This window comes from Gracilinanus agilis, chromosome 4, assembly GCF_016433145.1.
Source record: "Gracilinanus agilis isolate LMUSP501 chromosome 4, AgileGrace, whole genome shotgun sequence".
Classification (NCBI taxonomy): domain Eukaryota; kingdom Metazoa; phylum Chordata; class Mammalia; order Didelphimorphia; family Didelphidae; genus Gracilinanus; species Gracilinanus agilis.
In genome coordinates, this window is record NC_058133.1 from 76,555,902 (window position 1) to 76,570,231 (window position 14,330).

Below are 14,330 nucleotides of genomic sequence, written 5' to 3' on the forward strand. Positions count from 1 at the left end.
ATATATATATATATATACATATATATATATATATATATATATATATATATAGAGAGAGAGAGAGAGAGAGAGAGAAAGAGAGAGAGAATAAGACATCCATTTTTTTTTAAACCCTTGTACTTCGGCGTATTGTCTCATAGGTGGAAGATTGGTAAGGGTGGGCAATGGGGGTCAAGTGACTTGCCCAGGGTCACACAGCTGGGAAGTGGCTGAGGCCGGGTTTGAACCTAGGACCTCCTGTCTCTAGGCCTGACTCTCACTCCACTGAGCTACCCAGCTGCCCCAAGACATCCATTTTTGATGGGACCAGTATGGAAATTTGTTTTGTTTGGTAATGTACATTTGTTTTTCTTTTTCTAGTTCAGAGGAGAAGATGGGAAAGAGAGAAAATAAATACTTGGCTAATTGAAAAATACAAGTGAAAAGCATCTCTATTTTTTTTCTCTTTCAGGGACTCACTCTCTGCGATATTTTCGCCTGGGGCTCTCAGATTCCGATCAAGGGATGCCTGAATTTATTTCAGTTGGCTATGTGGATTCTCATCCTATCACTTCATACGACAGTGAAGGAAGACAGAAGATGCCCCAAGCCTCTTGGATGGAGGAAAATTTGGGATCTGATCACTGGGAGAAGTATACTCAGCTTTTGAGGGGCTGGCAGCAGACATTTAAAATAGAACTGAGGGCCCTACAGAATCACTACAATCATACTGGAGGTAAGTAGAGCAAGATGCATGGGAGAGCATGGGGGGGGGGTTACTAATGAGAACATGTAGTTACAGATTAGATATATAATAAGGTAAGGAAGAGGAAGACTCCAAATTAACACCAAGATTTCAAAAATGGAAGACTGCATGAATGAAGGGACCAGGAAAAGAAAAAATACAGCCAGAAGGAGTATATTTAAGGGGCAAGATAAACTCAGTTGAATACATGCTGAGGTTGATAGGCAAGTCAGGCAAAGCAGACTCGTAGGCAGACAGATAGGGGGTCTGAAGTCAAAGAAATGAGGACTGAGATTCATTTGTATAGAGGTGATAGTTGAGGAGTGAACGAGATCACTAAGGGGGAGAGCATTGATGCCAAGGACAAAATCTTGGGGTGGCTCATACCACCAGAAAGAGAGAGTAGAAGGAGCAAATGAAGGACACAAAAAATATGCAGAAGCAGACGAAGAATCCAGAGAGTCTAGTGCTTTGGGGGCGGAAAAAAGAAGATTCAGAAGGAGGTAATTGATGGTGACAAATGCTATAGAGAAGTCAAGGAGGATAGACTTTTAGAAGGCCAATGGATTTTATAATTAGGAGAGTCCTGGTGATTTTTGAGAGCATTTTCAGATGCGAAGTGTGGAGGATGGAAACTAGAGAATTTGCTGTTCAGGACAAAATGGGTGATAAGAAAGTCAACGCATTCTATTTAGAGAATGTTTTTGAGATTTTTTTTTTTGCACAGATATAAGTTTGGCTGCAATCTGTATAGGTTCTGAGGAGAAATTGTGAAGTAGGCAAAAATTGTCTTTGATGTCTTTCTACATATACATTCTGTGCCTTTTCCTCTTCCTCTTGCTTTAGTCCTCATGGGTATCTTCATTCCAAAACCGTTACTTTTCCTACTCCCAATTCCAAAGCAATTCAGGAACTCCATGTTGTGATAACCCTACTAGGCTTGCCCTCCTCAGGACTGCTCCTGATCCAACTCTCTCTCAGCACCCTAAGAGAACCCTGCCCTCTCCAATAAAAACATACTTGTTCTCTGTGTCATTCTCCCAGGACTTTCCTAGTTGATTGGCCTCCTATGTGAGATAAACAAATTCAAACTAAAATGTTAAGGACTAATAATAGTAGCTACAAAGTTTATCACTTCTAGAAAGATTTCTATTCTGTGCCTTGCCTTACACATAGTAGGGCTCAAATTACCCTGATTCTGCTGTAGCAGTTCTTACAGTTCACATTTTTTAATTTATATTTGGATTTGTTTTTATTTTTTGTTAGTTGTTATTTTTTGTCTCCTCAACTAAATTATAAACTTCCAAGGATGGGAACAATTATTAATTCCTTTGTATCAATTCTTCATGCACAGGATGAGAGGCAGCTTGGTATAGTATATACATTATGCCTCTGTTTCCTCATCAATAAAATAGAGAGAATTATACCTTTGGAAGCTACCTTATAGGGCTTATTGGACTTTATCGTTTTGTTTTGTTTTTGTCTAGATTTGTATTTCATTGGTGTGAGGGATCCCTGGTGTAGAAACTCCCTCCCAGCAATGCCTAAAATTTCCTATAATCCTAAAATTCCTTGGGGTATCAAACTACCAAAAGCATCCAAGGTAGGTCTTGAACCCAAGTCTTCCTGCTTTCATGGCTGGACTTCTATTATTATGCCAACTTGCCTTTCACAAAGTTATTAAGAGGCTTAGATGATAATTTCTATGTAAAAATTTAAAGTTTTATATAGATGTTAGTTGCTTTTATCTTAGTCAATTGATACATAACTTTTTGTTGTTTAGTTGAAGGGTGAACACTTGTTGAAAAAATATCTTAATCCAAAGGATAAAATAAAATTTTCATTAGTAGGAGTTGTAACCCCTACAGTCGTCCAAGGATTCAGTGGTCAGGAAATCCCTTGAACTCAGGCTATACACTCCCTCAGACTATATGTTATGAAGTGCTTTCTTCACGTTCCACCAGTCATCCTTGTCATTTTCAGGATTTCACATCTATCAGAGGATGATTGGCTGTGAGTTGCTAGAAGATGGTAGTACCACAGGATTTCTCCAGTATGCTTATGATGGAAAGGATTTCATCATTTTCAATAAGGAATCTCTGTCTTGGATTGCCATGGATAATGTGGCTAGACTTACCAAGCAAGCCTGGGAGGCCAATCGGAATGAATTACGCTATCAGAAGAATTGGCTGGAAACAGAATGCATTGCCTGGTTAAAGAAATTCCTGAATTTTGGAAAAGATACCCTCCAAAGGACTGGTAGGTAAAGAGATTACACTGGTTTTCCTTTCTATTCCCTTGGCTTTATAATTTGCATTTCTAGAGTGTTTTACGAGAAATCTGTTTTCTCTTATAATGACTCTGTAAGATAGATAGTAAAGAGATAGTTTCTTCTTTACAGATGAGGAAACTTGAGAAAAAGAGAAGGGACTTTTCTAGGATAACCAGTCAGTAGCATGTCTGGAACCCAAACCTAAGGTCCGCTATGTAATTTCTACTTGTTTACTTCAAAGCTTACTCTTAACACCCTTGAATTTCACTATTATCTGTCACTTCCTTTAAATACTTTTGTTCTGAATCAGAACCCCCTACCCTAACTGAATTATCCTTCAAGTAGTTTCCTTTTCTCTAGAGAAACTATGAGTAAAATTCTTCGCTTTTCTCTAAGTCATATTAGGAGACCTTTTGGAAGGCAGTTAATATTTTCTGACCACTAGAATATAATTTATTTTATTTTTTTTACTTGAAAATTTTTATTTAATTAATTAATTTAGAATATTTTCCCATGGTTACATGATTCATATTCTTTCGCTCCCCTCCTCCCACCCCTCCCATAGCCAAGGAACAATTCCACTGGGTTTTACATGTGTCATTGATCAAGACCTATTTCACTGGAATATCATTTAGTCATCAAGGAAGTCATACTACAGTTTTCCAACAGTGTGTAGATTCCACTTGTGATGGACTATGAACTTGTGATTTCATTTATCTGGGGAAGTCCATTGGGGAACCTTTTTCTAGGGGCCCGGATCAATAATTCCTCTGTAACATAACTTTAGAGAGGTGCTTAGAGAGTTAGTTAAGTGATTTACTCATGATCATACAATTACATATTAGTGATAGGACTTAACCTCAGGTCTTTCTGACTCTTGGAATCCTATCCTGAATTCAATGACCATTTCTATGCAGATGATTCCTGGGTATATACAACCAGCCCTAGCTTGTCTCCTGAGCTGTAGCCAGCCAGGTATCACCGATTGCTTTTTTGGCATCTCAAACTAGATATCTTGTCGACCCCTTTCTCTGTTCCTTTCTTAGGAACCCCTGTCTAGATTAGGCAGCGCCTTGTCCCCAAATTGCAATTCCTTAGCCCTGAATAAATGCCTTACCTTATTTACCTACTTGGTCTGAGTTTTTCTAGGTCTGACAATCTCAAACTCATCATGTCCAAAGCAAAACTCATTACCTTTCTCTATTACTGTTGAGGATACCACCACCTCATCCCCTTGGCTCACAACCTCAGTGTTATCCATTCGTCTCTCATATCTCTTCCATTGCCAAATATCTTCTATCTTCTACTTTTATATCTCTTGCCTATGTCCTATTCTTTCCTTTCATATAGACACAACCTGATTTAAGCCCTCAGTACCTCTGATTTATGTTATTGAAATAAAACTTTAAACTTGTCTACCTGCTTCAAGTTTTTCCTGTCTTTAATATATCCTTTATTCAACTGCCAAGGTTTTAAAAAAATAAAATTTATTGATATTTTTTGTTTTTACATAATCTAAATATCCCCATTTCCCTTCACTTGCCCCCTTCCCAGAGAATTAGCCCATAAAACAAAGAACTTTTAATTAATTAATTAATTTGTTTGTTTTTAAACCCTTACCTTCTGTCTTGGAGCCAGTATTGTGTATTGGTTCCAAGACAGAAGAGTAGTAAGGGCTAGGCAATGGGGGTCAAGTGACTTGCCCAGGGTCACACAGCCAGGAAGTATCTGAGGCCAGATTTGAACCTAGGACCTCTCATCTCTAGGCCTGGCTCTCAATCCACTGAGCCACCCAGCTGCCCCACAAAGAACTTTTTAAAAGAAAAAGATTATTTTAAAAAGCAAATAACAACAACAAAAAAAAATTAAAAAAAAACAAATAACAAAAAAAGTCAGAAAATATATGCAGTGTTCCATACCTATGGACTTCCCATTTCTGCAAAGAAGCAGGGAGATGAGTCTTCAACTATTTCTTGTCTGGGCCATACTTGTTTTGTGTAGCATTAACTTTTTTATTGTTTATTGTGTTTTTTAATTTTTATTGTTTTAATCATTCTTTTCCTGGTTTTGCTTCACTTTGATTCAGTTCATGTAAGTCTTTCCACGCTTTCCTGTATTCGTCATATTCATCATTTCTTACATCACTGTAATATTTCATTACAATCAAATACCATAATTCGTTTGTGGTGGTTCACTCTTGTCCAACTTTATGTGACCCAATGGACTTTGGTTTTCTTGGCAAAAATACTGGAGTAGTTTGTGATTTCCTTTTCCAGTATGTCCCCATTTTATAGATGAGGCAAACTGGGGTTAAGTAACTTTCCCATGGTCAATTTTGTTTAGCCATTCCCCAGTTGATGGGCATCTACTTTGCTTCCAGTTCTTTGTGATGTTAAAGTACTTTGGTATAAAGGGATCCTTTCTTTTTAATTAATGAGTCCCTTGGTATGTATGCCAGGTAGTGAAATCTCTGAATCAAAGGTAAAGGACATTTTAGTCACTTATTTGCCTAATTTCAAATTGTTCCTCAAAATTTTTGTGCTAATTCTGAGCTCTACCAACAATGCATGAATGTCTATCTTCCCACAACCCCTCTAAGACTGACCATTCCCTTCTTCTGTCATGGCGATCCATTTGCTAGATGTGAGATAAAACTTTAGGGTTGCTTTGCTTTGCATTTCTCTTAGTATAAGTGATTTCATGTGTTTGTTCATAGTTCACAGTTCTTTTGGGAACTGTGCATTCATATTCTTTGATCTCTTATCAGTTAAGGAATGGCTTTTTGTCAACCATGGTCTATAGGTCTTGAATAGTTATTTTTTTTTAAACCCTTAACTTCTGCGTATTGGCTTCTAGGTGGAAGAGTGGTAAGGGTGGGCAATGGGGGTCAAGTGACTTGCCCAGGGTCACACAGCTGGGAAGTGTCTGAGGCCGGATTTGAACCTAGGACCTCCCGTCTCTAGGCCTGGTTCTCAATCCACTGAGCTACCCAGCTACCCCTTGAATAGTTATTTTTCTAATGGTCAGTCCCCTGCCCAGCAAACTTCAGAACTTCCTATTACCTCCTGGATCAATATAAACTTGGTTTAGCATTTAAAGCTTCTAATAACCTGTCACTTCCTAGTTTTCCAGAAGTGACATATTGGTCACTTCCACAAACTGTCTGATCCTGGGTCCCCTAAACTTCGCACTGTCTGTCCCTCATACCTGGAATGCTCTGTCCATCCCTTTACCTCTTAGTTTCTCTGGTTTCCTTCCAGACTCAGCTCATCTCCCATCTTCTGCCTGAGGCTTTCCTAGTCCCTTTGACTGTTATTCCCTTTTGCCTCAGACTCTGTACCCAGCACGTATGTGTCTGCTTATTTACAAGTAATCTTCTCAATTAGAATGTAAGCTCTTTGAGGGCAGAGATTGTTTTTGCCTTTCTTTTTTTAAATGAATTTTATTTTTTTCAATTACATGTAGAAGCAATTTTTGACAATTATTTTCTGACATTTTTTGATTCAGATTCTAGTTTAGCATAGATTATATCAGTGCTTTCATACAGTACATATTTTCATATTCCCCATATTGTGACTAAAGGCACATATCACATATACAAAAGAAAAAACTCATAAAGGAAATAAAGTGAATAATGGTGTGCTTTGATCTGCAATCATTCCAACAGTTCTTTTTTATCTCTTGTGCTTGGGGGTGGGGAGGCTGGGAAGAAAAAGAAGACAATAAACACATATTAAGGATCTTCTATATACCAGGCTTTAACTCAGTCCCTTATAAATATTACCTCATTTGATCCTCACAACAATCTTGGAAAGTAGGTGCTATTTTCACCCCCCATTTTATGAAGGGCAAACTGAAGTAGACAAAAATTAAGTGACTTGCCTAAGGTCACACAGCTAGTAAGAATCTGAAACTGGATTTGAACTCGGGCTTTCTTGCCTCGAGGTCCATGACTATCCTCCATCCTGCCTAGCTGTCTAGCTTAACACAATGTCTGGCACTTATTCAATACTGGATAGATGTCTGTTGACTGACTCTCTTTACTCTGCTGCTCACTTAACAAACTTGATATGTGAAAATCCAGTTTTACCAAAAAGACAAGCCAGGGAACAATTCTTCACTTAACTGAGGATCCCTTTAAGTAATTAGGTCCCTTCATGCATTTAAAATACTATTTCCTGTTACTCACCCTTTCCCTTCTAGACAGCTTGTCTGGAACAAGTCTGGGAGTTCACCACAACCTAGAATGTTTTTGTAGGCTGACGTGAAGGATGACTTTCCATCTGCCTCCCTGACCAAGCTCAGGAGCTCCTTCCTCACAGTTTAGCATCCCTTCAATACTTCAGTTCAGTAAGTCAGGACTTCCCTGAATCTGCCCTCGGCTTATCTAGCTGGGTGCTCCTTCCTATTCTGTCCCATGGAGTTCTTTTCTTTGGTCCTCCCATAGCTTCTCCAACGTGCCCTGGATGGAGTTAGGTACAAAGAGTCAGGGAGCCGTGAGTGGGAATCCTGCCTCACTCCCTTACCAGCTATGTGACTCTGGGTGAGTCCACTTTAAGTCCCTTAATCTCTGTGTGTTTGTTTCCTCATCTGTAAAATGGGGATATATGTGGCATCTATCCCTCAAGGTTGTTGTGAGAGTCACAGGAAACACTATCTGTAAAGTAGTAAAGTAAACAAACCATGATGTGCTATGGAAATGCCAATTACTGTGGGGATTAGCATTATTAGCCATCCAAAGCTTTGCAGCAAGTAGGCTATAGTACATTTCCAACAATAATCTACTTTAATTTAATAATAATTTAATTTACCTCTAATAATATATTATAATAATTATTTAATTTAATAATCTATACATGGGATGCCATCGAGGAAATGTTCAACCAGAAGAAGAAGTGGATTGGGCATGTGGCAACAGGAGAAGAGCAATCTGAAATCTTAGCCATTGAGTACCTTAGTGCTATTTGAAGTCTGGATTTTTCTGGATATTTAATCACTGAAGAATTTCAGATTGAGCCTCCCTAAGAGATAGAATGGGCTATAGGTGGCATAGCAACCTCTCTCACAGGATGGTTGTAAGGAGCAAATGAAATAATATTTGTAAAGTACTTATTACAATCCCTGGAAAAGAGGAGATGCTTTGTTGCTGTTGTTGTTCAGTCATTTCAGTTGTATCCAACTCTTCATGACCCTTTATGGGGTTTTCTTGGCAAAGACACTGGGTTAAGTGACATGCCCAGGGTCACACAGCTAGTAAGTGTCAAGAGGCTGGATGGATTTGAATTCAAGTCTTCCCTGACTCCAGGCACATCATTCTATTCACTGAGCCACCTAGCTGTCTGATAAATTTAGTAGCTGCTTTTAAAAAATAAATTATGTTATAGAAGCTTATAATTTTGCATATGACTCTCTTTTGTTCTTTATATATTTCAGGGTATATATACATATATATGTATGTATGTATTAGTTCATGATTAAGTTCTTTAAAAAGAAGAACATTTCCATTAAAAAGAAAGAAAATGAATGGGAGACAACAAGTAGGTAGTTGGTGAGGGGAACATAGGACAGATGGTAGAGATTATATTGGGAGATAAGTGAGAGAGAAGAGAGAAGAGTTATTCCTTGGGGTAAAAAATAATGAGACAAAGACAGAGAGAGACAGACATAAAGAGAGAGACAGACAGACAGACAGAGAGAGACAGAGACAGAGGCAGAGAAAGAGAAAGAGACAGAGAGAGAGACAGAGAGACATAGAGAGAGAGAGAGAGAGACAGAGAGAGAGAGAGAGAGAGAGAGAGAGAGAGAGAGAGAGAGAGAGAGAGAGAGAGAGAGAGAGAGAGAGAGAGAGAGAAAGGAGGCAGAGAGAGGGAGAGAGAATAATCTGAGCATAGTAGGACCCAAGTCATATTGTTTCATACAGCAATCATCCCAGTCTGCCATTTCTCCCTTTAAATCTTTGCTGTCCATCTCTGTCTTACTTGTAGGGCATATTCTTCTCTTCCTCCAAACCTGCTTTAAGGGAAGCATCTTCTAGGGGCCAATTCTGAGACCTGAAAATCTATAGCAATGGCTCTACAGGGTGCAAATCATGATTTCTATGAGTTGGAGTTCAGTGAACGAAAGGGAATGAGTTTAATTACCCTTCCCTTTCTGAAAGGTATTCCTATTTTAAGCCTTCCTTCTAATTGTGAATGAAAAGCCTTGTCCCTGGTTAAGGATGATGGAGGCATCAAGAGGCAGGTGCAGAAAAGATTTTTGTGGACAGAATGCCCTTCCTTGGCACGCAAAGTCTTACTATGTGAGTAGTCAAACCATTTAATTTCCTGGGGACCAGTGCTCAGCAACTTAGTGTTGGCAATCAGCTGCACACATTCCTGTCAAACTAATAACATGAAGCTCTGAATGTTTGATATCTGCATACTCCCTGGCTTCCGGAAAAGTATTTAGAGACAGTATGCATGTAAGATATGTGCTACCCATGTAGGACGTGTATGATGGGATGTCTACAGGTTAGACAGGCATCATGAGGGGAAGAAGAACTAATAGATAACTAGAATCTTACCTTTCCTGACTGGAGGGGAACAGAAGGAAGAGTTACCAAGCTAGCTGTTCTGTTCTCTGAGAGTCGGGGTGCTAGACTAGAATTTTATATAATATATCCCTTAAATACTACTGGTCTAGGAGCATGATTGATTCAGAAGAAAAAGTCACTTGTTCCTCCTGGTTGCAAGAGGTGACTTAAACCCACTGACTTGTCTCCTTCCTGCCAAACTCTGGTTGTACGAAAGGCTATAACAAGTAAAGAGGGAGAAGGCAGACAAAAATCAGATACATTCTACATGTTAAAATATGTTAGAAAATACACAGAGTGAATGTGTTCTCTTGCCACGAGAGCTTGACTGAGAGAGAGGTCCCACTCTTACGCGAAGAGAAATTCAAAGAAGTCTCTTGGGAGGCACCATGCTGAAAATCAGACACATGTTGAGGAGTCGACTTCTACATGTCTGCAAGACTCTTTCTCCCTGGAGGAGGCTCAGAAGAGTGTCTGGATCCATTTGTGTGTCTCATGAAGAATGATGAAGACTGTCCGTCCTCTCCAAAACCAATCCACCAATCCACCCTTCAGATAGCTTCCCATGAGTTGGTGTTCTTTCTACCAATTAGAAGTCTCATGCAACATTCTCCAGGCTTGATGGGATGCCCAGGTTATACTTAATACATGGGAAACGATTAAGCTGACAAAAGAAGGGAGGGCCAGAAAAGGGCTGTTTTTAAGTTGTCAATTACCAGAGTCTATCCTGTGATATGAACTATTTCTCTCTTCCTTCCAATAAAATATAGTTCATTACACATTTCCCCAGTAGAATAAACTCATTGATAGTAGTAACAGTCTTTTTTTTGGTCTTTATATCCCTTGAATCTCCCACAATCCCTAACAGCATTGTAGTTGAGTTATAGCAGCAAGTACTTCAGGGCTAGAATTAAATGGAAAAATCTTTAATTCCACTGTGCTAAGCATAGAATTGAGAATCGTGGTTCTAATTTCAGTTTTACTAAAGCCGATTCTACTAAAATCTCATCTTTATCTAGTGCTTATAATTTATGGAATAATTTTTCTGTGCAGGGGTCTTATAATAAGGCAATACAGAGCTTTATCTCCTTTTTACAGTGAGGAAATCAAGGTTGAGAGGTGAAGTAATGCCTACAGTCACATAAATGAGCAGCAGAGCTGAGACTGCCAAGACCAATGGTCTTTTCATTCTATCATCCTACCTCAGTAGCAATCCCTTAATATTTTATGTGAGGTGTAATGAAGATTTATAATAATTATCAAGGACTTTTCAAATGTCCATGGCCACAACAGACCAGTTCTTTGTTTAGAGCAGTGGTTCCCAAACTTTTTTGGCCTACCGCCCCCTTTCCAGAAAAAATATTACTTAGTCTCCTGGAAATTAATTTTTAAAAAATTGTAATAGCAATTAATAGGAAAGATAAATGCACTCGTGGCCATCACCGCCTTCCTGGAAGGCTGCAGCACCCACTAGGGGGTGGTAGCGCCCACTTTGGGAATCACTAGTTTAGAGAATGTGACTGATTCCCATTCTCTGGGGCACTTAGCATAGAGCAGGGGTTGGCAACCTTTTTGGCCGTGAAAGCCATAAATGCCACATTTTTTAAAATGTAATTTCATGAGAGCCGTACAGTGCTCACGATGCTGCTCCTGTAACAGCACCTGAAAAAAAAAATTGACTTTGTGGCTCTTTCAAAAAGAGCCATACGTTGCCGACCCCTGGCATAGAGCTTCTAGGTTAGGTACTCAATTGGTAAGAAGGATGTTTTTGTAAGCTTAGAGCTATCATGAGCAGGCAGTTGAAGGTTTGATATTATTTAACCTTGGTTTGAGGTCCTCCCTAGTGACAAGTTTCCTAGATTCAAATGTCTAAAGGCTGATGGAAAATGGATTGATATTTGAATGTTGTAGAATCAGTCAAGAAAAAAAAAGCATTCTCCTTTTTTAGATCATTTCTTCTCTTTTTCCTTCAGAAACCCCATTACTCAGTGGAAGCTGCAAAAAGTCATCTACTGGGATTACAACGCTCTTCTGCAAAGCCTATGGTTTCTATCCCCCAGAGATTACCATGACCTGGATAAAAAATGGAGAACCGATAACCCAAGAAATTGAACATGGAGACATTCTTCCCAGTGGAGATGGAACCTATCAGACTTGGATATCAATAGATATTGACCCTCAAAGTAAAGATCATTATTCCTGCCAGGTGGAGCATAATGACTTCCTCAAGGTCCTCCATGTCCCTATTGGTAAGGATGTAGTGAATGGCTGTTAGGGAGAAATTACTGGACTGCTGGTGGGAAAATGGAATGTTGTTTTCAGGCTAGTGCTCTGTAAAATGTCTTGGTTTTATTGGTCTACGAAGGAGGCTGATGGTGAGAGAGGAACACAGAGGAATTGTTTTGCGTTTTCTGATGGGTCATAAGAAAAAATTCCAAATCTTTATAAAAGAAGAGAGGGGATTGGTCATTTTCTTCCTGTGTTTTTTGTTTGTTTCATTTCAGAGTCGAAGACTATCTCTATCTCTCCATTTGTAGAGATTGTTTCTGGGTTGATTATCATTGCCTTATTCCTGGTTGGTTTGGGAATTTTTGTTTACAAAAGGAAACAATCAGGTAAGTGGAGTTTGGGTTTTTCAATCATGTCTGACTTCTTGTGACTCCATTTGGGGTTTTCTTGGCAAAGATACTGGTGTGGTTTTTCATTTCCTTCTCCAGCTCATTTTAAAGCTGAAGAAACTGAGGCAAATGGTATGAGGTGACTTGCCCAAGGTCATATAACAACTAAGTGTCTGAGGCCAGATTTGAACTCAGGAAGATAAATCTTCTGAGTTCCAGGTCCTGGACTATCTACTGGGTCACCTCATGATTAGCCAGCTCATGATTAGCAAATGAAAATAACTCTGGTTGTACTGACCTTACAGTACCTCACTCTCCTTCAAATGATCTTCATCTTGCAGCCTCACCTTTGGGGTTGTGCCATTCTCCTCTGGCCAAATGAACCCAATGACTCTAAAATAATTTTTTAAAAGAAGAGTGGTTATGTCTTTCACCCACAGCTTTACTAGGAATTATGTAATTCCAGAACTAGAGGGGACTTTGGAGATAATTTAGCCCAACTCCCTCTTTTATAGATGAGAAAACTGTGGTGCAGAGAATTTAAGGATGTTCCCAAGGTTCCACAGTGAGTTCATGGTAGAACTAGGAATAGAATTTGAATCTCTTCACTCTTAGTCCAATATTCTCTCTACTAAATGGTCTTGTTGTGAATTTAAGGTCATCAAAGTTCCCTGAAGTTTTCTACCAGCACTTATAGGAAATTCCTTCTTTCCTAATCCATAAAGCTTATAGGTACAGTTGCCTAGTGACTCAGTATTGCCCAGAATTGTATAATTCTTATCCTTCTATATGGCAAGTTGTCACTTCTATAGTCTGGACTAGGGATGTCAGAGTAATTTTGTCCCTTCCTTTTCAGACTCTCATCCTGCTAATATTATCCTTTGCTTTACAGGAATTGGTAAAACTATAAATCCTGGCCCCTTTGGTCTAATAAGCATTTATTAAGGCCTGTCTCCTCTCCCTCTCTCATGACCCATTGAAGTAATTACACTTTTTCTTTTCAAATATAATGGCCACTCAAAATTCTTTATTCTTTTGTCAGATTTTGTTTTCGTTTGCTTTCAATTCTAATGCTACTGAGACTTCTTGTTTGGTTGGTTAGAGACTCCTACTAATAATATCAGAATCATGGATTTGATTCCTAGTATAAGTCAATGATTTAGGTTTTTGGTGACTGCAGACTCATTCCATCCAGCCATCCTGCAAATGTTTCTGTTTAACCTCAAGGGATACTAGATGAGAGAGTTGGGATATTACCAGAAAGATATCTCAAAGAGCATATCCTCGCTGATGGTCAGTGATTTCCTAGATAAAGACCCTCACTATGCTATATGATGCCTGCCAGAACCATTGCAAAAATTGCTATGGCCTTCTGAAGGTCTTCCATTAATGGCATTCATCTTGCCAAGAGACAGCAAGGTGGTGCAATGAGTGCTGAGTCTAGAGTCATGAAGTTCTGGGTTCAGATTTGGACCCAGACACTTGCCAGCTGGGTAATCCTGGAAAAGTCATTTAACCTCAATCTGCCTCATTTTCCTCAACCTTAAAACGTGGGTGATAATATTATCTACCTCTCTGTTTTGTGAGATATTTGTAATGTGCTTAGAACAGTGTAGGTGCTTACTAAATGCTTGTTCCCCTTCACATTCTCCCTTTCTCCATTCCTCTCTCAAAGAGTCTGAGCGATGGAATGGATATAACATTTGAAACATAAAGTACTTTGGAACATCCTGGACAAAACAGGCTAAAAATGAGGTGATTTCCTTCTTTGATGGCAGAGCCATGAAATGGATGAAAATGCTCAGGTTCTGGGCAGCAAGGAAAGGTAAAGAATTGATGCCTGTCTGACAAAAACGTTTTCTCTTTTCAGATCTCAAAGACGTCGATTATGCACCTACACCTGTCCAATGACTTTGATGCTCGGTTTGCTATTCCTCTTTCCTTCCAGTCCCTGCCACTTGTGGTCTGAGGTACACCTTTTGGAGAATAACGGAAAGTACCAGCATGGTACAATGGATGGGGCACCAGACTCGGAGTCAGGAAGACCTGGGTTTAAGTTTAACCTCAGATATTTACTTGTTACGGGATTCTGGGCAAGTCACATTATCCTCTCTGTTTCTCTGTTTCCTTCTCTGCAAACTGAGG

At 39.2% G+C, this 14,330-nt stretch overlaps 1 protein-coding gene across 1 annotated transcript; it reads left to right on the forward strand.

Annotated features, from left to right (window-relative positions):
- The first annotated feature begins 582 nt into the window (after positions 1 to 582).
- LOC123245109 (major histocompatibility complex class I-related gene protein) lies at positions 583 to 14,096 on the forward strand. The gene is made up of 5 exons (XM_044673861.1): positions 583 to 715; positions 2,708 to 2,983; positions 11,541 to 11,816; positions 12,072 to 12,182; positions 14,056 to 14,096. Exons 1-5 carry the CDS (start codon positions 598 to 600, stop codon positions 14,094 to 14,096), a joined length of 822 nt encoding a protein of 273 aa, XP_044529796.1. The 5' UTR covers positions 583 to 597.
- Positions 14,097 to 14,330: the final 234 nt, after the last annotated feature.

Excerpts from the sequence above, each read along its gene's own strand:
- LOC123245109 (XM_044673861.1), top strand. The coding sequence starts at position 598 with ATGGAGGAAAATTTGGGATCTGATCACTGGGAGAAGTATACTCAGCTT. Across the intron at positions 11,817-12,071 it reads GGTCCTCCATGTCCCTATTG|AGTCGAAGACTATCTCTATC; the intron begins GTAAGGATGTAG and ends GTTTCATTTCAG. Across the intron at positions 12,183-14,055 it reads TTACAAAAGGAAACAATCAG|ATCTCAAAGACGTCGATTAT; the intron begins GTAAGTGGAGTT and ends TTCTCTTTTCAG.